This window comes from Convolutriloba macropyga, chromosome 9 (assembly GCF_964194025.1).
Source record: "Convolutriloba macropyga chromosome 9, txConMacr16.3, whole genome shotgun sequence".
NCBI classification, from domain to species: Eukaryota; Metazoa; Xenacoelomorpha; order Acoela; family Convolutidae; genus Convolutriloba; species Convolutriloba macropyga.
In genome coordinates, this window is record NC_134476.1 from 48,329,162 (window position 1) to 48,355,804 (window position 26,643).

At 37.3% G+C, this 26,643-nt stretch overlaps 1 protein-coding gene across 1 annotated transcript in view; it reads left to right on the plus strand.

The window, feature by feature from the left end:
- Positions 1-763: 763 nt before the first annotated feature.
- The window catches only part of LOC142346249 (protein furry homolog-like), a 144,509-nt gene continuing 118,629 nt past the window's right edge, over positions 764-26,643 (plus strand). The window contains exons 1-12 of the mRNA XM_075398764.1: positions 764-778; positions 1,466-1,579; positions 1,762-1,897; positions 10,594-10,741; positions 11,133-11,340; positions 13,982-14,218; positions 14,840-15,069; positions 15,463-15,631; positions 18,996-19,701; positions 19,972-20,179; positions 24,984-25,219; positions 25,497-26,038. Of these exons, the coding sequence (XP_075254879.1) occupies positions 764-778; positions 1,466-1,579; positions 1,762-1,897; positions 10,594-10,741; positions 11,133-11,340; positions 13,982-14,218; positions 14,840-15,069; positions 15,463-15,631; positions 18,996-19,701; positions 19,972-20,179; positions 24,984-25,219; positions 25,497-26,038 (2,949 nt within the window). The remainder of the gene's footprint in view (positions 779-1,465; positions 1,580-1,761; positions 1,898-10,593; positions 10,742-11,132; positions 11,341-13,981; positions 14,219-14,839; positions 15,070-15,462; positions 15,632-18,995; positions 19,702-19,971; positions 20,180-24,983; positions 25,220-25,496; positions 26,039-26,643) is intronic.

The window sequence follows — 26,643 nt, forward strand, 5'->3', positions numbered from 1 at the left end:
CCCTCAGCTACTAACCCCCCCCCTCCCACCAGCATGTACCCACACCCCTGAACGGAAAAAATTTAAACGCTTTTTATGTTATATTGGTCTACTATTTTCGTTATTTCTAGTGTTTTTTTCGATATTCTTATTTTGTCCAAGTTAGGGTAGAGATTATTTTGCACGACGATTCGAGTCGTTTCCGGTATTCTGATTTTGTCCAAGTTAGGGTAGAAATTATTTTGCACGACGATTCGAGTCGTTTCCGGTATGTTTTTTTTTCAGCGGAAGCAAGTTTGTTCATGGCTTGAACTTTGACATTTCGTTTGAGAACGTTGACCTCTGTTTTCTAATATTTTGTTGTGCTTAGTAGCTTAGTATGTCTAGTAATTAGGAAGTGCTGGTATTGCTCAAGATGGAGATGTTCAAGGTAGATTTGAGGTTTTCTCACAACAGTCCCTTCCTCCTTATTAAAAGTATGCCTCCCATCTAAAAAGGGGTTAGGACGCCATTATTCAGTATCAATGACTGCAAACAAAAAGTGGTAGGAAATTTTCACACATTTCTGATGATGCAAGTTCTCACTTTACAAATAACTATCTGATCAGTTGGACGAAGTAGTACTAGAAGAATCAGAAAAAGAGGTCGTTATTTAAAGCAAAATAAAAACCGATAAATAGGAAAAACTGATCAATTTTCACGGGATCACAGCAATTGGAATTTAAATTATATTGGGGATAAACAACACGTTTATTTGATTGGATCTGAACAAAAAACTGTTGAAATGAACCTGAATCAGGTAAAGTAATTTTAAAAGAAATGTTAATTAATAGCCGAGAGCGATAGCTGAGGCTGTTAATGGTCTTCTCTTGGTTTTTTGCAATTCAAAAAATTTGAATTGTATTGGGGCGCTGTCTTTTTCTTAAGATTGTTCACACATTTTCATGATTTTTGAAGTCAAATTGGAGTAGTGATTTTGGTCACGCCGAAAAAGAAAGTGGAGCGAAAAAGCGAGTGGTTTTGCGGTGTGAAATTTCTTCACCCTAACGACGTTTGAACAAAAATTCGCTTTCTCGCTTGTGGTTTTTTGTTCACATGCGGCAATTTAACTGTTGATTTTTACTGTTTTTTTTTCATTTTGATCATCAGATTTTTTCTAAATTGTTTTTCCAATCCCTTCATAGTCCTTCTTTGTGTAGTTTTTTGTTTTGTCAATAAAACTTCTTCGAATTGTTTCAGGACTTGTCCTGCTGTTTGATTGCTGTTGAACGAAATCCATAACACTTATCGTAATCTTGTTGTTCGTTTTTTACGCAAATTTTTACTAGACTGTTTTTGAACTTTTCTGCCTGAATCTTCTTTGACTTAAGTGACTCTTTCACACTTTCGTTCTTCATTTTTGAGGGATATGTATTGCTCTCACTCCGAATTAAGATGTTTATGCAATATTTACACTTGAGACATTAAAGGAAATCTGCATGTTTAGGGTCGGATTGGAAGCCACGGCACCAATTCGTTGACGAGACAGGAGCTGTTTGGACTTTCTCCCCCTGGGAAACAGAGATTTGTGGTTGGAGGTGACGACGGATATCCATCTGAGGTATATCTTTGATCCCTTTTCAAACACTTTTAAGTCCACTTTGTATCTGTCCGCATTTTCCCCAAGGTGTCACCAAAATTAATTTGCTACTTTAGAAACTGCATGGTTTGTAACAAAATTGATCACCTAGCCTTCAGAGCGTATAATTTTAAGAAGCTCTTTGTGAATATTTTGTTGAATAGGACAACGACAACGCCTTTGATGAGAATCCCGTCTCTTCAGAAGACAACGACGCATTCAATGATCACCGAGACAGAGACAGGGATGAGTTGATTGATGACGAAGACGATGAGGATGAGAACGCTGATGACGTCACAGGTTCTGGTCTTTAAATATTGTCACGTCTTTTTTTGAGAATTCGATTTATTATTCGCACTTTTGGGAAATTTGATTTCCTTTATTTGGTAACCTTCATTTTTCACTACATTAAATGTTATGATGCAGCTATAAATGCCTACCGTACCACTCTTTGAATCTAGAATATCGAAGAACTGTATGATAAATGCGATCTGTCGACAAGATGAAGAGCTGGTTCAGATGTTTAATGGCTCTCGAAAGAAATTTGAAGCAATTATTGTAATGGTGACTTTTTACGACTCGAAGAGTTGTGTTGGTATTCTATAGTTTTAACGACTCGAAGAGGAGTATTGATATTCTACAGGTTTTTACGACTCGAATAGGAGTATTGAGATTCTACAGGTTTTTACGACTCGAAGAGGAGTATTGAAATTCTACAGGTTTTTTTTAGCAGAAAGCAAGTTTGTTCATGACTTGAATTTTGACTTCTTTCTATTCGAGCTTTTAACTCTGTTTTTGATTCTTGACTTCTGTTTTCGAACATTGGACTTTAACAATAGCTTAGTTTGTAATGTATAGCAATTGGTAACAGTCTGTAATTCAAGGTGAAGAGGTCAATTTGAGAAAATTTGATCCCATTTAACCTACCCCCCAAAAAAAACTACCTCCACCCCCACGTACACCCCCGCAACGTACCTACCCCCCCCCCCAACCTCAACGTACCTATACCCCCAACGTACCCCCCCCCTCGTACCTACCTCCCTCCCCCCCCCCCAACGTACCTACCCCCCCCCCCCCCACCTACCTGCCCCCACAACCACCTACTACCTTTCCCCACCTACCAACCCCCCCCCCCCGCAACGTACCTACCCCCACCGCACTTACCTACACCCCCACCGCCACCTACCTGTTGTCACCTAAACCCCCCCCCCCGCACCTCACCAGCACCTACCCACACCCCTGAAATGAAAAAATTTTATCGCTTTTTATGTTAATTTCGTCTACTATTTTTTGTGTTTTTTTCGATATTCTGAGTTTGTCCAAGTTAGGGTAGAGATTGTTTTTTACGACGATTCGAGTCGTTTCCGGTATTCTACTGGCTATGTTTTTTTAGCAGAAAGCAAGTTTGTTCATGACTTGAATTTTGACTTCTTTCTGTTCGAGATTTAACCTCCGTTTTTGATTGTTGACTTCTGTTTTCGAACATTAGACTTTAACAATAGCTTAGTTTGAGTTTGTAATGCATAGCAATTGGTAACAGTCTGTAATTCAAGGTGAAGAGGTCAATTTGAGAAAATTTGATCCCATTTAACTACCTACCCCGCCCCCCAAAAAACTACCCCCCCGCCCACGTACCTACCCCCCCCCCCCACAACGTACCTACCCCCCAACCCCAACGTACCTATACCCCCAACGTACAAACCACCCTCCCCCCTCGTACCTATCTCCCTCCCCCCAACGTACCTACCCCCCTGGTACCTACCTACCCCCCACGTACCTACCTACCCCACACCCCACCTACTTACACCACCCCACCCACGTACCTGCACCCGCCTACCAACCCCCCCCCCCCACAAGCACCTACCCACACCCCTGAACTGAAAAAATTTTAACGCTTTCTATGTTATATCGGTCTCCTATTTTTGTTATTTCTAGTGTTTTTTTCGATACTCCGACCTTGTCCAATTTAGGGTAGAGATTATTTTGCACGACGATTCGAGTCGTTTCCGGTATTCTACCGGCTATGTTTTTTTTAGCAGAAAGCAGGTTTGTTCATGACTTGAGTTTTGACTTCTTTCTATTAGAGCTTTTACCTCCGTTTTTGATTGTTTACTTCTGTTTTCAAACATTGGATTTTAACAATAGCTTAGTTTTTAATGTATAGCAATTGTTAACAGTCTGTAATTCAAGGTGAAGAGGTCAATTTAAGAAACTTTGAAACTACCCCCCCCCCGCCTACGTACCTACCCCCCCCCCCCTCTACCGCTATGTACCTACCCCCCCCCGCCCCCCCTCCCTCGTACCTACCTCCCCCCTCCCTCGTACCTACCTACCTACCCCCCCCCCCTCGTACCTACCTACCTACCCCCCCCCCCCTCGTACCTACCTACCTACCCCCCCCCCTCCCACATACCTACCCCCCCCCTGCAACGTACCTACCCCCACCCCACCTACCTAAACCCCCACCACCACCTACCTGCCCTCAGCTACTAACCCCCCCCCCCCTCCCACCAGCATGTACCCACACCCCTGAACGGAAAAAAATTTAAACGCTTTTTATGTTATATTGGTCTACTATTTTCGTTATTTCTAGTGTTTTTTTCGATATTCTTATTTTGTCCAAGTTAGGGTAGAGATTATTTTGCACGACGATTCGAGTCGTTTCCGGTATTCTGATTTTGTCCAAGTTAGGGTAGAAATTATTTTGCACGACGATTCGAGTCGTTTCCGGTATGTTTTTTTTCAGCGGAAGCAAGTTTGTTCATGGCTTGAACTTTGACATTTCGTTTGAGAACGTTGACCTCTGTTTTCTAATATTTTGTTGTGCTTAGTAGCTTAGTATGTCTAGTAATTAGGAAGTGCTGGTATTGCTCAAGATGGAGATGTTCAAGGTAGATTTGAGATTTTCTCACAACAGTCCTTCCTCCTTATTAAAAGTATGCCTCCCATCTAAAAAGGGGTTAGGACGCCATTATTCAGTATCAATGACTGCAAACAAAAAGTGGTAGGAAATTTTCACACATATTTCTGATGATGCAAGTTCTCACTTTACAAATAACTATCTGATCAGTTGGACGAAGTAGTACTAGAAGAATCAGAAAAAGAGGTCGTTATTTAAAGCAAAATAAAACCGATAAATAGGAAAAACTGATCAATTTTCACGGGATCACAGCAATTGGAATTTAAATTATATTGGGGATAAACAACACGTTTATTTGATTGGATCTGAACAAAAAACTGTTGAAATGAACCTGAAGCAGGTAAAGTAATTTTAAAAGAAATGTTAATTAATAGCCGAGAGCGATAGCTGAGGCTGTTAATGGTCTTCTCTTGGTTTCTTGCAATTCAAAAAATTTGAATTGTATTGGGGCGCTGTCTTTTCCTTAAGATCTGTTCACACATTTTCATGATTTTTGAAGTCAAATTGGAGTAGTGATTTTGGTCACGCCGAAAAAGAAAGTGGAGCGAAAAAGCGAGTGGTTTTGCGGTGTGAAATTGCTTCACCCTAACGACGTTTGAACAAAAATTCGCTTTCTCGCTTGTGGTTTTTTGTTCACATGCGGCAATTTAACTGTTGATTTTTACTGTTTTTTTTTTCATTTTGATCATCAGATTTTTTCTAAATTGTTTTTCCAATCCCTTCATAGTCCTTCTTTGTGTAGTTTTTTGTTTTGTCAATAAAACTTCTTCGAATTGTTTCAGGACTTGTCCTGCTGTTTGATTGCTGTTGAACGAAATCCATAACACTTATCGTAATCTTGTTGTTCGTTTTTTACGCAAATTTTTACTAGACTGTTTTTGAACTTTTCTGCCTGAATCTTCTTTGACTTAAGTGACTCTTTCACACTTTCGTTCTTCATTTTTGAGGGATATGTATTGCTCTCACTCCGAATTAAAGCTTGTTGCTAATATAATTTCCGTTACAGCATAGCAACAATAAGGACCTGTTAGCCAAGTGGGCAGTGCTGCTGGTTAGGGATCGGGAGGTCAATAGTTCAAATCCCGCAGTGGTCAAATGTTTTTCCATCCGCCTGCCGTTCGAGAGCAATTCTTCCGACATTAGGTGGATTATGTTTTCTAATATGATATCTCATTAGGTGGATTATGGTTTCTAATTAGTCAATTTCACGTGATCACAGAAATTGGAATTTTAATTATATTGGCGAGAAACAATACAAAAAAACATCGCACATATTTATGAATGAATCGATTTCAATTTGAACTTCCACACTCAACTGTAGTTAAAGTTCTTGCTTAAGTTGTTGCGAGACCAGGTCAACTTAATTCATGTAACATCAGGTACCGCTCAAGGCTAGGTTGATGGTGTTTAAGTCAACGATTTTTGTCTCATTTACTTTTATATAGTTTTTCTTTCAGAATATCTTTTACGACGCTACGGTTGATCCGACAAATAAACTGAGGAATAATTGTTTGCTTCATGGGTAAAATTGGATAGATAACGGGATCTTTCTCAGCAATTAAATGTACTAACTGTGGAGCTTCTAAAAACTCAAATGAGCTTATCGTAATTTAGTAGTAATGTTTTTCAGCTCTGTGTGACGGAAAACTCTATTTGAATGCAACTAAAAACAATGTCGTAAAAGAAAAATTTTTCCTGGACGAAAGCAAAACTTCTTTGAGAAAAAAAGCAAAGATAAAGCTTTGAGAATTGGAAAAACTTTCAATCGATTTCCAGGGTTATTTGTTCAAAAAATGAAGCATTATTAGTACGAATGTCAATTCCAGCCTAAGTCGAGATATATCAGCTACCTGATAATTCACTATAACTAATATCTATAACTAAGTGTATGTCAAGCGTTAGCTTGCTGAGCTCAAAGAGACGGCTAAATATTTCGCTATTATTAATTGAGCAAAGCTATTAAGTACCTATGGTAGCTAGTTGCACATTATTAATTACTCGTTAGTGATAACTGTGACTTAGTTGATTTTATTAGTGACACGTTATTAAATTGACACATTCCATTTAACGACGTAACAAACCGTTGGAGCTAAAAACAAAATCTTTCGACCTCAGTCTGATGTTTTTGCACCCAGAAAGAAAAAATTTATATAGGCGTCAACCCCAGAATTAAATTGCCCCGCCTGTCATTCGAGAGCAATTTTTCCGGTCGGTTTAATGGGTTTGTTTAAATGCGCTCAGTTGATCTTTTTAATGCATTTTTTGCCTTTCTCCGCTACCTCGTCCTACAATCAAATGCAAACCCCTTTCTCTTCTCCGTTTCCTTTCGCTCTCTCTCTCTCTCTCTCTCACACACACACACAAACTTAAGCTGTCCTCCCCAAGCCTACGCTAGTTAGTACCAAAGTCATCCCGTAGCCGGTCCTTTGAGAGCAGTTTGCTTGGCGGTAGTTAGTTATCTTTGTGGGTATTGCCTCTTGCCCCCTTATCGAACTGGGTCGAATCAAGCAAACTGTTTGCCGTCTCATAGAGCATTTTTCAGCTGGAAACAGAATAGACAAATCTAAATAATGACACTAATACTGATTTAGTTTTTGTTTTTTTTTTAAAAATTAAACTCAAAGTCGTGTAGCATAAATAAGGGTGCTTTAATTTTTGGGATCTATTCTGTTTCGCCCTTCCCAGTGTTTTTATGTCCCCATTTATGTCAATTGTGTGTTTTTTTATAGCACGCTACTATGTATGAAATAGCAAATTGAGCCGTTTGGGCGAAAAATTTATATGCCCAGTAAGCTGCGATCGTTTTTCGTCTGACCTGTTTGACATCTCGAGGAGTTACTTTGTCACGCTTGACTTATTGATTTTTGTGTGATATAAACGACTCTGGTTCAGCAGCAGTTTAAGCAGCTGTTGGAAGTTCAAATTAGATGCCAAAATGTTTCATTTTTCCATTTAACTTTTTTCACAGTATGGGTAGTTATTGAGCTCCAATGGAAGAATTTACCACGGCGAGTATATCGCTAGTCCAGTCTTTCTTTATCCACCCTTTCTTTACACAAAAAGCAGGTGGCACATATCATCTGTAGAATATCTTCAGCCCTAACCGGGCATTTTTTCAAACGATAACGTCCAGAACACGCTCTTGATTCGTCGATCTTCAACTCTAACCGAGTACTTTGCTGCAAATCCATTAATTCATTCAGATGAAAAATATTGGAATTAAAATAGCTTTAGCACTTACCGTGCACATTAACGTCTCTTTGAATAAAAAAGTTCTGCATGTGTGATCGCGCGTCGAAAGTCAGAGGCAGAGGCGAGTTCTCTGATATCGCTCTGATTTGGATGAAGTCCATCACTACATGTATGCTTGTCGGATTTGAAATTCTTCAAATTGACAAAAGGAATATTCAACTCTCACGCAACATCTCTATAACAATTGGTCAGCCTCCTGACCGTTTCTGTTTTGCCTTTTTGATCAATTAGCTCCATAATTGCCACTTTAATAGAATGAAACTTCAATTTTTGTACCAAATACATTTCATCCGATGTTTCTACTGGACCCATTAACCGTTTGTTGTTTTTATCATACAGGTTATTAGTACGGGCCAAGATTACGACTTTCCGTACTTTCCTGTCTAAGAGCTCCTAAGAAATACTATCACAGCACATAGTCGAGATACTTACACCTGGACAAGAAATGGTAACGCAGTTTTGTACAAAGACACTAAAGACTAAAGAAGAACAGAGTGTGCAAGAAGTGTTTTCAAACCATGCGTTGTTATCGACTACAATTCTTCGGAACGGATTTTGAAATTCTGTTAGAGCGCAACCTCTGAGACTGAGGTTTCTCTTGATAGTATTGATGAGATTTTCGAAAATTGGTGGTATCTATATTATCATCTGAAAGCAGGTTGATAATACCTTGTGAAAAGGAAACTTCAATTCTCTCCTGAATATGTACTGATTGCTATTTTATCTCAAATTAATTGATAAGTTGTACCTTAATTTGGGACCGCGATTACTAAATGCTCTATCACCCTCTGAGTTTTTAGACCTGACTGCAAGAGCTTTCCACAAATTAACTGAGCGTTTAGAATCATGTTTAGGCTGCAGTGTAATAAGACTTCGAATGTCCTCTGGAGCAGGACAGTTATGTATTATTTTGTGAACAAAATTCAAAGTTTTAAAATCAATGCGATTTTCAACGGGCCGACAGTGCAGATTAGACATGTTATCTTTACACGACTCGTATTCATACCAGGAAGAAATAAGAATGTACCGACAGGCAGTATTTTTCACTCTTTGCAGCTTCATAGTGTCCATTTTACTGATACCTGACAAAAGAGAATGGGAATAATCAAGACGTGAAATAATAAGGTTCTGTGCAGCAAATTTTTTGGTTTCGAAAGTGAGGCAGTGTTTTATTTTGTAGAGTTTACGAAGTTCCTTATAACAGGAACGAGTCACTGCATTGACATGGTCCGACATGCTTAGGTGCTGATCGAGAATTACCCCGAAGGAGACTACTTTCGGTTTCATGGTTAACAGTTCGCCCGCTAGTTGAATCTAATTGATTTGGAGTTTTTGTTTTCTTGACAGAATTAGCATTATTTCTGTTTTCTCGGCATTGACTTAAAGCATCTTGTTGAACACCTGAAAAAGATTATACAATTTAGTAGTTATGTTGTTGATTTGTGAACTTATGTCACTCTGGCTTAAACTAGATAAAATTAGCGTGTCGTCAGCGTATTTCTGATAATTCAGCTCTTTTTGTTGCATGAAGTCGCTAATTGGGGTTTTTTACATGGTTAACAATAGAGGTCCCAGGATTGAGCCCATGGGAACTCCGTAATTAACACCAGAATCAAAGAAAACTTGTCGCCAATTTGTACTTTCTGCTTTGTTGTACAAGTACATTATCCAGTTTTTGCACTTCCCTGTGATTCTAAAGCGTTTTTCTAATATGTCAGCAAAAATATTCAAGTCAATTGTGTCGAAAGGTGCTGAAAGGTCTAGGCCAAGAATAAGAACTGTCTTGTCTATATTAAGATCTGTTAAAACATCATTAACGGTTTTGAGTAAACAAGTTTCAGTAGAGTGATCAGTTCTGTAAGCAGACTGTTCGACATCATGTTTATTGTCTTCAAGATGTCGTTTGAGTTGATCGGTGGCTAGTCGTTTTTCGCAGTTTCGAGGAAAGTATAGTGTTTGCAAGAGGTCGATAGTTTTTGGCTGCCTCTGAGTCAAGCGAAACTTTAAACTTTGGTTTTCATGATTGCTGCTGTGAAAACATCAGGGTAAACGCCTTGTTCGAAGCTGCTGTTGGCAAGGTTTTAAAATGATTGGACCAGAGATGAAAAGTTTGTTTTGCAACCGAGGTGGGAATTGGGTCCAGATCAGAGTAGCTGATGAAAGGAACCACTAATTTCAGTGGTTGATGAGTAACTGTGCTTTTGATAGCTCAGCATTTGGTTAATGTTTTTTATCGTCATATTCAATTTAGCCTGCAAAACTGCATTCTTATTGTCTCAAAGGCTTTTTCTGAAAATGGAATTTCTTATCCAAAAGTGTTAAGAGAAAAATAAGTAAATTTTTGGCCAGGTTTTAATGAACACTAAAGAGAATATTTATCATTGCTGTTATTGAGCAATGAATTGAGCAATTTTAACAAAATACCACAATGCTAATGTGTAGATAATTTTTTTATCAAATAGCGGGAGTTCAGATTCAAAAAGCAGTCAAATGCAGATTAGATGTTTTGGCACATCTAAAGTTGGCAGAAAATGTTTTACATGGGATCTTAGCCCATTGTAGGACATGTTATTTTGGATCTTTTCCGTTTGTGTGCCCCCCCCCCCCTGCTTAGTGGGTGCATATCATACGCACCCCCAAGCGCACGTGCCATATTCTTACATAATGATTTACTATGTAATTGCACGTGATTTTTAGCTGACAGTGCATATCGTACTGGGGGGGGGGGCACAGACGGATAAGATCTGATCTTTTAATTAGTTATTTAGTTTAATCTGCCGCACATTTGCAACACATGGGTTTGAATGTAGAAATGGCTTTTCAGGTACTCATCGAATGAAGTACCACATCACTTTGACAGAGACAGACTCCGTGTTCCCTGTGAATTTTGGCCCGACCTCTTCTACTGTCGCCCACCCTACAATGATAAGTGGACAGAATTACCAGGCAGCCGAGAGTAGCTCTTTGTCAAGGTAGGCTTTTGGACCAAGTTTCACTGCTTATGTAGAAACAATAGGTTTGAAAGAATGAGATTTGTGAAGTACGAAGGATCAAAGTTCAAACATAAGTTAAACTCGAAAATGCTATGTGTAGGGAACGGTTGAATGTCGGTTGGTTTTGGCTATGACGTCCCGAACATGCAGCACTTTTACTTTCTATCGTTAGATTCTATCAACTTATCTGAACAGACTTATTTTCAAATCAGAATGAAGTGATTTATGCTAAATTGTGCTTCATGAATGGAAGGCGTGACAGTGCGCGCTAAAATTTCATTTACAAGTTTGTATCTATTCACAAGCCAAAGTTGATAAGAAGATCACGTTGAGAATATTTAAAGGCCTTATTTTAAACACCTTCTTTCAGATCTGGAGCGAGTATCGCGTCTTCTCTTGCGTCCTTCTCTGGAAACCTGGAACTGCTATCTAGCTCTACGACCAGTGACACAGTGTGTCTTGCACTGAGTAACGAAGTGGACTCTGAACCTGCCCAGTATGTTCTCAAAATGATCCTGGCCCAGTTCATGTCTGTCACCAATCTCAAAATTGAGGAGTTGTTGCTCAAAGATCCACAGGTATGTCCGATAGGCTTCTTAACAATTAATTGATGGGAATGCTTATATAAAAAGTCATATTGTGTGTTGTCATGTGTGCCTTTTGCGACTCAGAGGAGTATTGGCTTTCTACAGATTTTTACATTCCAAAGAGGAGTTATGATGAGCTTTGGTTTTATCCATTGGCCGAGTGTAAGTGCAAATTTATGTAAAAGTCAATACTGTTCGTGCAAACAAGTTCTTAGTTAGGTCAATCTGCTGAACAAACGTCAAAAGCAGAAAAAGAGTGGTTTTTGTACATATATCATTTTGAGAGAGCGAGAAAAGTAAGTGTAATAAATAGTTCGCTTAGCGAAAAGGTCTTTTTGTCCTCGTGGGACTACACTGAAGGGGTTTTTCCTCACGCATGCAAAATAGTGATTGTGCATCTGAGAGCAATTGTACCATTTTAAACTTTTATTAGATTTGAAAAATGTTTATCTTTTTCTTATTTTAACATTTTAGACGCTTTCCGTTGGTTTTTCTTGTCTTCTAGTTTATAGAATCCACGGGAAGTTTTATATATAATTCATTTTATTGTATTTTTCAGAACATATTTTTGAGACTTTTGGATTGCTTGTTTTGGAGATTTACTGGCATATTTTATGGGCATTTTTTACTGGCATATTTTGTTCATAATTGTGTTGTCTGTCGTAATGTTAGTAAAGTACTGAGCCTGAGCAAAACTGCATCGCAAGGTTTTGTGAACAAAGAATTTGTGAGGTCACAACTCGTAGAGAGATTTTTCTCCTTTTTATGTTATTCGCGTTTTGTAATTCGAAAACTCTTTTTTCGTTTGGCATAATTCAGCACTTTAACATTTGATTTCTGACACATCTGATGCTCCGTTTCAACTGAATGGAATTCAGAATTCGTTCAGTACATTTACTGCTTTAAAAAATGCGAAATTCCTTAGGGTTAACATCAATTGGTTCTAGTTTTACGCTTACAGTCCAGAGGCCTTATTTAGAACATTTTTTTCTTGTTTCAATCCCAACGTCGGGCAGGTTCATGCAATTTCAACTCAATTGCGTACCCGACTTACCTCTCTCAAGAATGATTTCCTCGCTTTGATGTTGAATTTTCCTGACTTTAATTAAGAGTTAAGACAAATGAGTGTCTGGTACTCTAATTGAAGGTTCTTTGAGAGCAGCTGATAGAAGCAGTAATAAGTTCCAGCAGTAATAAGTAAACAGATTCTTAATCAAATTATAACATCATCTCAGCTATTAATGAAAAGAGAAATTTCTGTCGTTCGTTTTCTTTTACTAGCTTCTACCAAGATCTATTCTGGTTGTTTTCTGACAATCTGCCAGCTATCGTAAAAATGTCAGATTTCGTAATTTGATTTTTCTTCCTGTTTTTTTTCCGTTAGTTGGTTTGTTTTCTGAGACTCTTTATCAGAATGTGGTTCCTTTACTGTTTTTATTGTCTAAGTATCTGATGAAAAGTAGTTTTAATAGTTGTTGTATATATTCGGTTTTACTTGAGGCCAATTTAGCAGTTTGCGGCTGTTTTTATTCGGCGGGAAAGTGTCAGCGAAACAGAATGTCAGGACTGCTGGAAAAACCAGGTTTTTCGGTCACTCCAATCGAGGAACCCGCAAAGCATTGAGAAAGGGTATTGGTTCGGAGAGATTGAATAAGAGAAAAATCAGGTATTAAAACATCCTTTCTGAGCAATTGGAGTTCTTTGTTCACATCCAATATTGCAAAGCGTTTTAAAAAAATTTTGTTGCTTTACAAGTAATTGTTTGTTCTTTGCGACGTTAGTTTTGTCTACTAGCTTTTGCTGCACCTTCAAATCATTTTTGGCCATTTTTCTGGTTTAGACTTTTGGAGTTTGAAGCTTTTCACAGTTTGTGCACTGTACTTGAAGTTTTCTGGTTGAGATTTGTTTTTCGTGGCTTTTATTGAGTTTTCAATTTGTGGTATCAATTACGAATAGTTTTTTTTTCAATTTGATTTTCGGAGGTTTTCTGCCTTTCGCTGGTTTTTTTGCAAATTTCAGAATTGGTTTTTCAGTGAACATAATTATTTTGACTATTCAATGTGTTTTGAATATGTTTCTACTAAATAAAAAATACTTCGTTTTTTAAGAATAATTGTTTGCTTTTGTGAATAATTGTTTGTTTTGTGTGGTCGTCAATGTAGTTTAGTGTGTCATAAGAATAGTCACTGAATGATTATAAAAAACAAAAAACTGACAAAGAACTAAATCTATTATTTGAGAAAATTTTAAGCAGTTTTTGAACTTTTTTGTTCTTCGTTTATTTATCTGTGTTCCTCGATATGTGGTACTCATTTTATGTTGTCCATCACTTTGTAAGCCAGTGAAGATAAAAGTTACTCCTGGGCAACTTGATGATACTTGTTTTGGAGTTGCAACTTGTGACATGGGCTCAAAGCGTCTAATTGGTCGTTCAACTCGCTTTCGAGATAGAAAAATTTAGCTTTTTTCAGGGAAACTAAATTTTGCATTATGAAACGAACTAAGTTGTATACTTGGAAACGAAATTTAGTAATTAGTCAAGACAGACCTTTATCATTTACGTTTCAAATTATGTTGCATCGCATATCTGGTAGAAGTTTTCCTAATTACTTTTCTATATTGGCTGCTTTAGTTCAACTCGTGCAAACCTCTCCAATTTGGAGAAGACCCAATCTGGGATCAGCTATTGGAGTCCTTGTACGAGGTGTCAGAACACTCTTTGCCCTCTATTCTAAGAGGACTGTTCCACTGGTACGACAGTCTCAGCTCATCTGTCGCCAGACACCAGACACTTTATTGGATGGCCAATTCCACTCCACTCAGCTCACTCGCACCCGACAAACAGCAATTGATTTTGGACAAGAGAGACGTGAGTTCAAGTACTGGTTCCCAGATTCACAGCTGTTATCAGATGTGATCTTGTCCTCTTCCAGTTTTTTTGCAGAGAAATTTAAATGTATTTGCAAAGAGGTGTAAGATTCTCAGATAGTGAATTCGCAGTTACTAGAACTACTTATTATCTTTTTCTATGTAAAAAAATCAAGGGATCTTTGCTGCCCTATACTTAATGCGCCACCTGTCATTTTTTTAGTTTTAGGATTTTTATCTTAACTCTGAGGGCATACTGAATCGTTATCTTAAAGATCAAATTCTATCTCGCTTTCGGTGCTAGTGTTTTCCCTTGTATGCTTTGAGAACGTTAGAACTTTCTGAGCTAAGCAGAGCTTCAGGCGAACTCTCTCCTTTAGATCAATTGTTTTAACATTTTGGTGAAAAGAAAAGTGAGCACTTAAAGCGGTTTGCTTGTTAAAATTGCATTGCACAGAAAAAAATATCAATTTTTAAACAGCAAATTTTGAGCTAAAATATCCAATTTTGTATTCAATTGAAGTATTCAAATTTCTAGACATCTACCTCCATGGTTGATAATCAACCAAAGTTTTAGGTACTATCCTCACTTTTTCATCACTAATCTTTTCAGTGTGTTTAGCTGTACCTTGACTTCGCTCTGGGAATGGGGCTACTGCAAGCATGCAAGCAATTAGAAAAGCACCCTGTGGAAGAAGAACTGCTTCGGAGAATTGAAGATATCCCATTTAAGCACTACTTTAAACCCTCTCAGAAGAGACGCAATGCTGTCTCCAAGCCCGTCTTGTTTGGACTGGTCAATCTGGTGGCTGATTTGTATGCGCAGTTGGTTGGCGAACTTCTTAAAACCAGGTGAGGGCAATTATTATAGTTTGAGACTGAATGTAGCGGTCTGCAGTAACCTGTTTGATTTAAAAAATCTTGGCGTCTATTTAAGGAAGTTTTGAGCTGCTAAATGATAACACGTTTTATGTGAGATCAGCTATTAAAGGCTTCACTGGCTTTACTAAATAACGTCTTTTGGTCTATGATTGTTTCTTGTCGTTTATTTTGGCTTTATATTTGGTGCAGACTACTATGGAGAGAGAATTAGTCAACGTATGACTGACATACGTTGACTAATTATCATATGGCTTCGTTAGGTCCTTTCAAAAGGGATGATTAGTAGTTCGTTGATGGTAAGCATTGAAGTATGATCTGATTTTAATTTTAAAAAATTGGTGAAGACAGCCGGTTGTGTTTCAGATTCGTGCATATAACTTCGTGGTTCAAGACAGAGTTCCGTGCTTTGAAGAAGAGCGAGGCCTCCACTGAGAGGACACAGTGTTTCGTGTACCTGGTTATGGGACTGAGGTTCTTCAGAGTGAAGATGTTCCCCATTCAGGAGTTCGATATGTGCTTCCAGTTCATACACGTCAGTTATATCTAATTCTCCCTTTTTGCAATAAAGATATTTGTTCCGAGCCACTTTAGTGAGGGAGGAAATATACTCAAATGGGTTTTTCTGTTCAGTCAATTTTGCCGACCTATAAAATCATCGTAGAGATTTGGGAGGAGTATCTTTAGAAAGCCCGTCCAGTGTGAGATTTGGAATTAAAAAGATTTTTTTTTTGAATTTCGTTTTTTACAGAGAGTTAACGAGATTTTAATTTTTGAGAACATCCGGCCGAATTACGATGCTTTCGTTCAAATTTCCCGTAATTTTCGCCCCAATTTTGTCAATTTCGCTGAAATATGTTTAAAGTCTTAGCTGTAGTGTTGCTGGTCTCATCTTGAAAGATAGAGGAGGGTTGCTGAATTGTTCGATCCGAGTTTTTTTTATGGCTTGAATTTCTGCTGATTTCAAAATTCAAAACTTTTTTGTCAAAAATGAGACCAATTATGCTTTTTTTAGCCCGCTTTCTTTAAATTTGCTGAAAGTTGACATCGCAAAACTGCGGGAAATATTCTTTGTATGCTCAAAAAGAGAGCTTGTTGTACTCCCGCTGGCTTTAAAAGTCTTCTGGAATTATAGTTTTGCCAGTTTTTCGCTCGACACTTGCATTTGCTCGACAGAATGCATGTTTTGTTTTTGATATGCTGAAAATTTTTTTTAAAAAATTGATCGATTTTGCCAGCATTTGATCAGTTTTTGTTTTTCTGGCAGCTCAGCAATATCAAAAAAATTAGATTTTATTGGGGCCCCAAAAACTTTTCACATTTATAGTTTTACGTTCTGGCAAGGTTTTCCGATCAGGGCTTAATTATTGCTTGATAATATACACAAAAAATAATGCCCATTTAACATATATTGTGGTTATAGAGTCAAGCTCATGGCTTTTATGGCTTCGAGTAAATGTTCTCGACAAATTGTATGGACTTTTTATGTTTTGCTTTTATCTATTATACTTTTGGTAGTCCAATGACTTAGTCTCCCCAATCGGAGATTCAATTGGCTTGTTAAGAGCTATAAGAGGACGTAGACTACGCCTTCAGCTGTTAATTAATGTCTCTTTTGGTTTCGAATCTATTTGTTTTAAGAAAATGTCAGTGAATTTTTGAACTTTGTCACTATTTTATATTATTTCTTTCAAATTCTGGCGTCGTCTCAGTAAATACTTGCCAAAACCCATTTCTTTAGAGTTCCAAATTAATGTCTTTAATGTTTTTGCATTTAACTAATGGTTTCTTGATTTTGATGCTAGTAGTTTTCAAACAATAATTTTTTTTATTTTTGATTATAATTGCGTATTTTATATGTTCATTTTGTTGCCTTTTCGAATCATCTCATTATTAAATGATCGAATTGAAGGAATGCAGTGTTGAAAGAAGGCACTTCGTTGCAAGAAGGACCAACTGAAAATGTTAATTAATTTTGTTGAATAATTTATGCTTTTATTGGCTGCGACAGTTCTCTCGCAAATTCTAGTGTTTTTTTTCTATTTTGCTTCTTTGTCGCTATTTGATGCTGTACCTGATACCCATACTGACATATACTTGATACTAATAGGTCTAAATAGCTTTCCCAGGACGTATAATTGAAGATGGCTTCGACCATTTATTTACTAATTTTTCAAGTCATCGATAATGTTCAATTTATGAGTTACTTTTTGTTGCCGTTTTATAACGATGATCCGTTGATGTTCAGATGAGAAGCAAATGATTGTTTACAGTTCTTGCAGATAACATCTTATAATTATAGTTATGCCTTCAACTCTGTGATGGCGTAATATTGTTTGAGGATTTTGCTTCTGCCTGTTTTTGTTGTTATTTTATTGTCTTGTGACTTAGTCTGATTAACAACAGGCGAAATTGGCTTCGTGTGGTGTTCCAAGTTAATCATCCATTAGTTAAATATTGTGTCTGTTATGTTTTTTGAAAATGTTCATTTTCCATAACATGTATTTGCATTTTTGAGCCTCGCCATTATATCATTTTTGGGTCTATTTGTAGCTTAGTCTCTGTAAAGACAAGTCACAACTCGTTTTCTTGTGAGCTATAATTTAATCTTAAAACGGTTTTATTCCCAACCATATGTTTTTTGATTTTGCTACTGCGATACTTTATAAAATGCGTGTACTTTTTACATATTTACATTTATAGGATTGTTGTTTTCTTTTTAATTTTTAACATTAATGGTAGTCCCATTGCTTTGAAAAATTGCCCGATTGAACATTTTAAATGAAATTATGATGAAATTTCACTGCCATTTCTGCGCAAGGTTTCAAACTTTTAATTTTGTCGGTATTTGTCCTTTTTGTAGTCTTATGACGTAAACTGTATAATGACCGTTCTCAATTGCTTCCTATGAAGATATAAATAAACATTTTAGTGATTTCAGTTAATATGTAATGATTTAAATCACTTTGAAATTCATTGTTTTAAAAATAGAAACATATTGTTGAAGTTCGCCCCCTTTTGCCGTTTTTTGTCGGACTGTTACCCAGTCGCATTGAGGAGAGGTCCAATATCTATTTTAATTAAGTGTAGGATGATTTGTTTTTTTAGGTTTGATCTAACGCGAGTTTGATTTGTTATTTTTTAAAATAGACATCGAATTTTGGTCGTAATTAAAGTTTGTTATCTGATTTTTATAATGGTCGTTTCTAATAGTCCTATTAACAGCAAGTTTCATGGGCCTTCTATATTGACATTATTTTGTTTCATCAAAGGTTTTTTGAACGATATGGATGTTTTTGAAACTTTTCTACCTCTTTCTCATTTGGCAGCCAATTAGGTCGAATGTGGATGATCTGGGTTGGAGCATTATGTTGAAACACACATTACGGAGCCTCCTTGTTAGAATCGGTTATCAATGTCTTGCCATGGTCTTAAAGTACGCGGATTGAATCTCATAATTTAAAAGGCTCAGATTTACAATTCTGAGATATTTTGTCCAATTTAATACAACAGTGATGATTACATGCATTGTGATTACTCTTCCAACGAAAAGATGACCCAGCAACAAAGGAAAGAAAATTTGTTCTTCAACCTCTGCTGAATTTTAAACCTCTGCTTTCGCAGAAAATCTTATAGAAGAGGTGTTGGAAAGTAATGTTAGTGAAACTGATCGAAGACATTCATGAGCGGTTGACAACTAATTGCTGTACTTTTTTTCTACATTTTTGTTGCTGAATCATTTTTTGTTGGTAGCGTAATCAAAATTTATTGTCTCAGAATTGTGTCAATATTTATAAAGGTTGTTGCCTGCTGTCGGTAGCTATCTACAGTCACATTTTGCTGTCGTTCATCTAATATTCTGCTTCTGTTTATGTTGAACGGAATTGTAATACGTTTAGGAGCTTGCACGATACTTCCAAGACCCAGTGCTGTGCAAAGAGAAAGAAATCAGACATGCTTTTGCTGGACTTCTCGCTGAAATCCTGCTTCCTGTAGCAGCTGTTGTGAAGAATGAAGTCAACATCCCAGCCGTCAAAAACTTAGTCAAAACCTACTTCGATAGCACGCGTCAAGCTGCTGATAAAAAGAAACATGCAGTAGCAATGTTCCCATTAGTTACATGTTTACTGGCTATTAGTCACACCAACTTTTTCACTCAACAGTGGACCAGTTTTGTAAGCGAATGTATTGCAAGTTTGAGAACCCGAGATCCCAAAATTACCCGAGCTGCACTGGAATCGCTTTACAGACTTCTCTGGGTTTACATGGTCAGAATTAAAGAGGACAATGTCAATTCAAGCCAGAAGTTACAACCTATAATAAACGCCCTTTTCCCTAAAAATTCGCGCAACTTGATTCCGCGAGATATGCCTTTAATGATTTACGTGAAAATTATTCATTTCATTGCGCAAGAAAAACTGGATTTGGCAATGCGAGAGATTGTGTTTGAGTTGCTGCAGGTTTCAAAGTTGCCCAAAGTTACGATATTTCCCGAACGGATGATTGTGGGAATCAGAGCATTTTTGGTGATCGCGGATCAGCTTCAGCAACAACCTGTTGAGAAGTCACCGCCTATGCCTACCAACAGTGGCAGTTTGCCTTCAGGTAAAGATGAAGTTGCCAACTAGGTGTGATTTATTTTAGAAAGGAAATCAGATGTGCTCAAATTGACTTGTGTTCACAGCTGAAATTAATTTAAGTTTTAATTGGAATTAAGATGACTGAAACGAACCTCAGTTAAATGGTTAGATTCTATTGATAAGGGGGTCTTTTAATGGACCGAATTTTTCCAATTCCATGATTTGAGAAAGGACCCGAGCACTCAAACTTCAAATCATTTTTGCTGCCTCAATCAATGCTGTCATTAATTTTTAGGTAGTACGCAGAAGGCGAAGCGAACTTTTCTGACCCATAATTTGACGGACATAGCAGCCATGAACTGTGGTCTGGGTTCCTACTATGGACAGGTGTGCAAGGCATTGGGAGTGATTCTGTACCACTTGGATGCCCAGATTGGGAAACCAATGTTGTCTCATGTCATGAGTCAGTCGCCCACCAAGGAGCACAAAGATGCTACTTCTGCGTGAGTTCTCTTCTCTTTTTATTAGAATAGCACAGACAAAACATGCTGTGTGTCGTTATCTTCGTTTCAACTGTATTGGATGGCGAAAGTTCATCGAACTTTCGCCATTCTCGTTTGGTCAAATCAGTTGATGGCAGCAAAAAGAGGGCCAATTAGAATGCGTTAGCGATCTTCCAAAAATCTGTTGACATAAATTATTTGACGATAGCATGGGTTCCTAATTAAATGAGCTCTTCAGTTTTTAAGGACATTTTTTTGAGGGATTTTAATAGATTATTGTTTTCATTTGGTCTCAGGTTATAAGAAAGTCGACTTTTTTCTAGTTTAATGACTTTGTTGCGGTTCGTACTCTTTTTGGGAGTTGTTTTTGAGTGGCACGCCAGAACCGAATGTAGAAAAAATCGAATGGTTTTGCTATGCGAATTTTTTCCACAATAAATTTCAAGTAGAGAAAATGACCTAAGCAAGTTTTTGGTATTCGACTGAGTTTTTTGTTGGAATGTAGCTATTTGACTCCTTTTTTCACTTCTTTCACACAGATCATGATTAGCGTTACAGCTATGTTTATCAATTGCTCTCAAACGAAGTTCGTAGCATTTATATTAGTCATGTCGTTTTTTATGCGCTTATTTTCGCTTGAGCGTTTTTCATCTGACCCGTTTGACTTTTTGTACTCAGAAACGGGATAAACAGATTACTCCCGGAGGGCATGAAGTGGCTGAGCAGCTCTCTTAAGGCCTTACTACTCTAAGTATGCAATTCACCGAAACTGTTCAGATAGAAGTTCGTAAAAATCTACGCACCCACCCCTGCACATTGTTCCACTCGTACCCCAGCGCGCTCGAATCCCCTGCCCCCCCCCCCCAATTTTAAGCAATTGTTTGTTTTGTTGCTTTTTTAAGTGTTTTTCATGTTCTTGACTTTGAATTTTGCGTGATCTAAATTGTTATCTGATTCACATTTTTAATCAGTGCTGCTAAATAGGTGGCAGGGAACTGCTAAAAGCTAAAATTTCTAAATATTGAAGAGATAAATTGGAAGAATTCGCGTTTAATTCCTAAAAAGTTTGGAGACTCCGTTTTTTCACTAATACTCAAAAAGTATGTTTGCTATCTTATTGAGAAAAATAGCCCTGCCCCCTGATTGTTGGTTTTGAGATTCTCGACCTTTCAGAAGATTGAACTCTGTTTTTTTTACTGCCACTGTACAAATCGAATGGTTATCTTGCAAGGCAGTGCATTTTCTGGCAAAGTGTTCTTCCGAAATCTTCCAAAAACATAAAAATTCATCCACCAAATTTGCGAAGCATGGTCGGCATCAGATCAAAAGTGTTTTTTAACTTATTTTTGTTAGGCGGATATCCTCAAGCAATATAGATGCAATTTCGTATTTTCTGTTGTAAAATTATATTTTCTGTAATTTCTGTAGAAAAAAATAAATAGTCAGTAATTGTGTTTTGAGAGCGCATGAATGTAAAACAAGGAGCGCGCACAAGAATTGTAAAGTAATGTAAAAAAATGTAATGGAAACGTGTAGTTTTGGTGATCCCGAAAAAAAACAAAGGAATAGCTCCAAGTTTTCCAGAGGTTTTTTTTTAAAATTGTGATAGTTTAATTCTGTGGAACGACAACATTTTATGCTTTGCTGATTGCACTCAAGTTGTTGTTCGTTTTCACAAAAGTTTGATTATTCAAGGTATTTTTATTAATAGCCGCCGTCAGCCGCTCAACGGCTATTATTTATCCGCTCTCTTTATACAATCCAAAGTGTTTGGATTGTTTTGGTGTGCTGTTTTTCAAGATCTGTTCGCGCTTTTTTTCAGCTAGCTTTTTCACGTTCGTGAGAAGTCGAATTACAGTAGTGTATTTAATCACGTTGGAATAGTAAAGTGAGTAGGTTTGACAAGCGAATATTTTTGAAGCGTGATTTATCCCAAGTGCCTTTAATTTGGACCGAGAAGTTCGTATCTGAACAAATTTTCTATGTTTTTGAAAGCGATTTTTTTTCATATGCAGCAGTTTGACTGGTGATTTTTTTTCTCTTCAATGCTTTTAAACTGTTATGTATGTTTTTTAACAAAGCCTATTTGCAATCTATTGAACTCATTGACGGTCAGCTAATGCTTTTTTTACACTATTTAATGTCATAAAATATAATTGAAATTTTGATTTGTCCCTCTATATATCTATGGTCTTATCACCTTTTATCATTATTGACGTGTCGTTGGCGGCTAATGAGGTATAAATGAACCTAATTAATTGTTTGAATTTATGGCTCTTGGTTTTCAAGACTTTTACACTATTTTTACTTAAAATATTGTAATGACTCCTTTATGGCCACCGTCAGCCTCTCAACGGCTATTATTTAGGCACCCCTTTTTTAAAAAACTTTGCTCTAACGTTTGATTATGTTTTTTGTTTTAAGTCACGATTTTCACGTTTGACTCGTTACTTACTTCACTCCCTGTTTCAAATGAATCTCATTGAATTACGCAATATAGTCAGCAAAGTCAACAAAGCCCGGTCATTACGTCATAGTGCATTAGGTTGTCGAAGTTCATCAGAGCCATTGCTAGCTGACAGTAATATTTAGCTCAGAAACTTTCAGTTTAAAAGCTGAATTAAGTATAATTTTAGGATCCAACTTAAACTGTTCTCCAAATTAGAAATTCTGGGATTTGCTACCTGCTTCTTTTTCTGTTTCAATCCTCATGTGCGTCAAGCGGGCGGCTGTTTCTAAGACTGTGACTTTCATTTTTTTCAAGATTTATTATTGACGTTTTATTTATGCTCAATATGTGATTGTGACTTTAATTCTTTTCAAGATTTAGTATCGAAGCTTTAATTGCTCAATATGTTGTCTTATCTTTTGAGCTCCCTAATGACAATTCTCATCGGTTTCCAAGGATGCCTCAATTAATCGAATTAATTGTCGCTTTTTTTGGATACTTTTTATCGGCTTATACGATTATGGTTTTTGAAAATTTTAATGAATTTTTGAGTTTTATTAGTATTTGTTGTACTTATTACTGTTTTATCACTTAATCTCATTAATGGCCGATCTTCATCGGTTGCTAATGAGTGATTCATCGGTTGCTAATGAGTGATAATGGCAGATTTCATCGGTTGCTAATCTAATTAGTCACTTGAGATCACAGCAATGGTTTAAAATATTTTGACATGTGCTTTTAGAAAAAAATTACAGTTGTTTTTTTTGTTCTTGTGTTTTTGCTGTCTTTTCACTTGGTCTCAAAAACAACAAATTCTTATTAACCTTATTGTGCGGCGTAATTTTAGTCAATTTATTAGCTCCAATGTTCAACTAACGTTTTCGTTTACTGAAATAACATTCTTTTGTCCCTTTTCAAGCCATTAGAACTGCTGAAAAGTATTTTATGAGTTTCAAAGTATTAAGATATGCCGTGGGTAAAGGTTGTGGCTGGTAGTTTTCTGGTTATCTTAGTTTGGTGACACTGGTTTTCAAATTTGGATTTATGCCAATTTTCTTTTGTTTGTGCATCTTTTTTGCTTTGGCATTGATTCCCACTAGGTTGTTATGTACGCATTCTAAGGACGCTATTTTTTCAGCGATTATGTTATTTTTAGGGATTCTTAGAGCAGCAAATCTTGGAAAAAAGTATACTAATTTTTTGGACTTTTTTTGTTTGCGCATATAGGGTCAGCAGGGGCTTTGTTGACTGTCTTGGATGAAATTTTAGTTGTGAAGTCATTAGTCGAGTCAAATCTTGGTATTGTTCAGGACTTGTCTTGCTGTTTGTATTTCATTTGTTTCAATTTTTGATTTTCCGTTTTAAGTCACGATTTTCAAATGTGACTCGTGACTTACTTACTCACTGTTTCAACTGAATGGATTTTTAATTCTTTCACTCATTGAATTGCGTAATGTAGTCAATACAGTCAGTTTCAAAAGAGCAAAAATCAAAAGAAACGCGATAATCCGATAAAGCTGGCCCATTAAGTCATAGTGCATTAGGTTATCGAAGTTCATTAGAGCGATTGCCAGCTGGCATTAAGTTTAATAGCGTTCAGTTTAGAAGTTGAGTGACGTACTTTTTTAGAATCTAACTGAAACTGAAACTGAATTAAGCGCCTTTGACACTTTGAAAAAGTTTCTGTCAGTTTCTATCTCTTGTTCTTTTTCTGTTACAATCCCGATATGCGTCAGTGGCGGCTGTTTTCCGTCGCTTTACCGGCTGTTTTCAGTTTTCTCTCAGCTGACATGCAACCTCGGTAATTGTCTGCGCAATGCATAACTGATGCCTCAATTAGAGCAAATGAGAGCAGAGTTTGCGGGAACGCACAGAAGCTTCCAATATAGGCATTCGTTTCGCATGATCCTCATAGGGGGGTATTGCTCAACTTTGTTACGCAATACTTTTAATTGTTTTTCGATATATCTATTCAGTCGTAGTTCGTAGTTTTCGACCAGGATATGGAACATTTTTTATGGACAGGGATGCGAAGGTACTTCAATGTTGTCTTTCTTTAAATTTTCTGTTATTTTAGCAAATGATTTTTTCTGCTTTAGAAGAATATCTACCCGGTGCAATTGATCATTACCTAATTACGGCGTGGACCGGAGAAGTTTTAGAAATAGTAAATCTGATTTCTTTGGTTTCTTTTGTGGCAGAGCGGTTTCAAACAATTACGGTTTATTGTCGTAGCTCCAATTACGTCACGCTGACATTTAATTTTTAAATAGAGCTACCTGTAGTAAATGCTACGGGTGATAAAGAAACTGCAATATATCATTCCAAAAAATTCATTTTCTATTTTTTTGTCAGACTGGCAGCTGACAAGAAACCTAAACTTGATTTGTTCCGAACGTGCATTGCGGCGATGCCTCGACTTCTGCCTCTCCCATTAAACAGTGCATCGTGCAGTGGAACCAGTGGATCACAAACTGCTCCTGCGACATCCACTGGAACCATTTCATCAAGGAATGAAGTGCTGGATCTTCTCTGTCGATTGGCAGACCATTCCGAGGATGAGTTGAGAACACTGGCGATTGCTCACATGGGTAAGAAGAATTTCACACATTTCTTATAGAATTCTATTTCTAGACTGGATAGGATAAGGGTTTGGGATTGCTTCGACGAGCGGGAGATTTTGGTAGAGCCAGTCAAGTTTCTATTCATGTGGATCAACGTCTTCGAGGGAAACTTTTCAGAGCATTAAGGGACAGTACACCTATCTAGGTCAGCATCTTTTTATTAACAAAAACGAATTGAATTTCTGTTTTGTCCCGGTCATAGCTTGAAGATTGAATATGTGACCACACAAGGTTTGTTCTACAGGTAACATCATCAAGGAACTTCGAGACTGGCGTCCAGATGTGATATCGAGACTAGTTCTCTTAATAGTGAGAGAGATACCTGACACAATGCCTGCCACCATCGAGTCCATGATCAGAATCTTGCTTCAAATAATCTCGAAGTGGAAAGAATGCCTCTTGAGTGAACTATCTTTCACCTCTAATATTACATCATCCCTCGGAGCGTCTACCAGTAAAACTTCTCCTCTTTGCTTTTCTCCCAATTCGAACGCCCAGCAAACAGAAAATGCGTCAAAGTCGAAATCGAACAGTTTGAAACTTGAAGATCTGGAGTTGTGCGCCAGTGCCATCCGCAAAATCGAGGGTTTAGCGCTGTGTATGTTGAGCCATTTGAGACCGAAGACAAGAAACTTGGCAGTGCTGTTGTTGAAAGAAGCACAATCATTGGCATCGGATTTGAAATTGCCGGAGGCGTTGAACTTTGTGCCGTGTATTGTGAAAATGGACCAGGGGTTGCCCAAGATTCTGGAGGAAATGCTTCCGTTGCTGTCATCAAACGAAAGGGTAAAACGTGTTCATCTTTTTTTGACTTGGTAATGTCTCCCTTTCCTTCTAAAGATATGGCCTCATCTATTTTAGGGATTGTATACAAGTCAGTATTGGTGATAGGGTATCTATTGGGGATTTGTTTCAACGCTGAGTTATCGTTTTGTGCCGTAAAATTGCATGGAATGCATTTGAGAATTGTCCAGTGATATGTACATTGTTCATATAGTGACTGTGAATTTTGTGGCAGATGAACAAGCACTTCAAATATGAGGTTTGGATCGTTCTCTCCTTTTTTCCTACTTAATCTTTGTATAAGACGCGCTCTTTTGATTATGCAACAGGATAACTATCCGAGAAGTTATACGTATTGCCATAAGAGAGCGAAGTGGTTTCCTTTATAGGAAGGTTCAATCCTACTCATTCGATTTATTCTTAGGCGCAATAGAATGTGACTTTTATTGGGGCGGTAAATTTTTACAAGCCAACGAAGTTAGGGTGTGCTGGCGTGTAAGATATGTTCAGTTTTTCGTGAAATTATTATTGTAGACACTATAGCGAACCCTAACTTTTTACCATTTGCTACCCGGTTCAATAGTTTATAAGTTTGCGTGAAAAAGAAT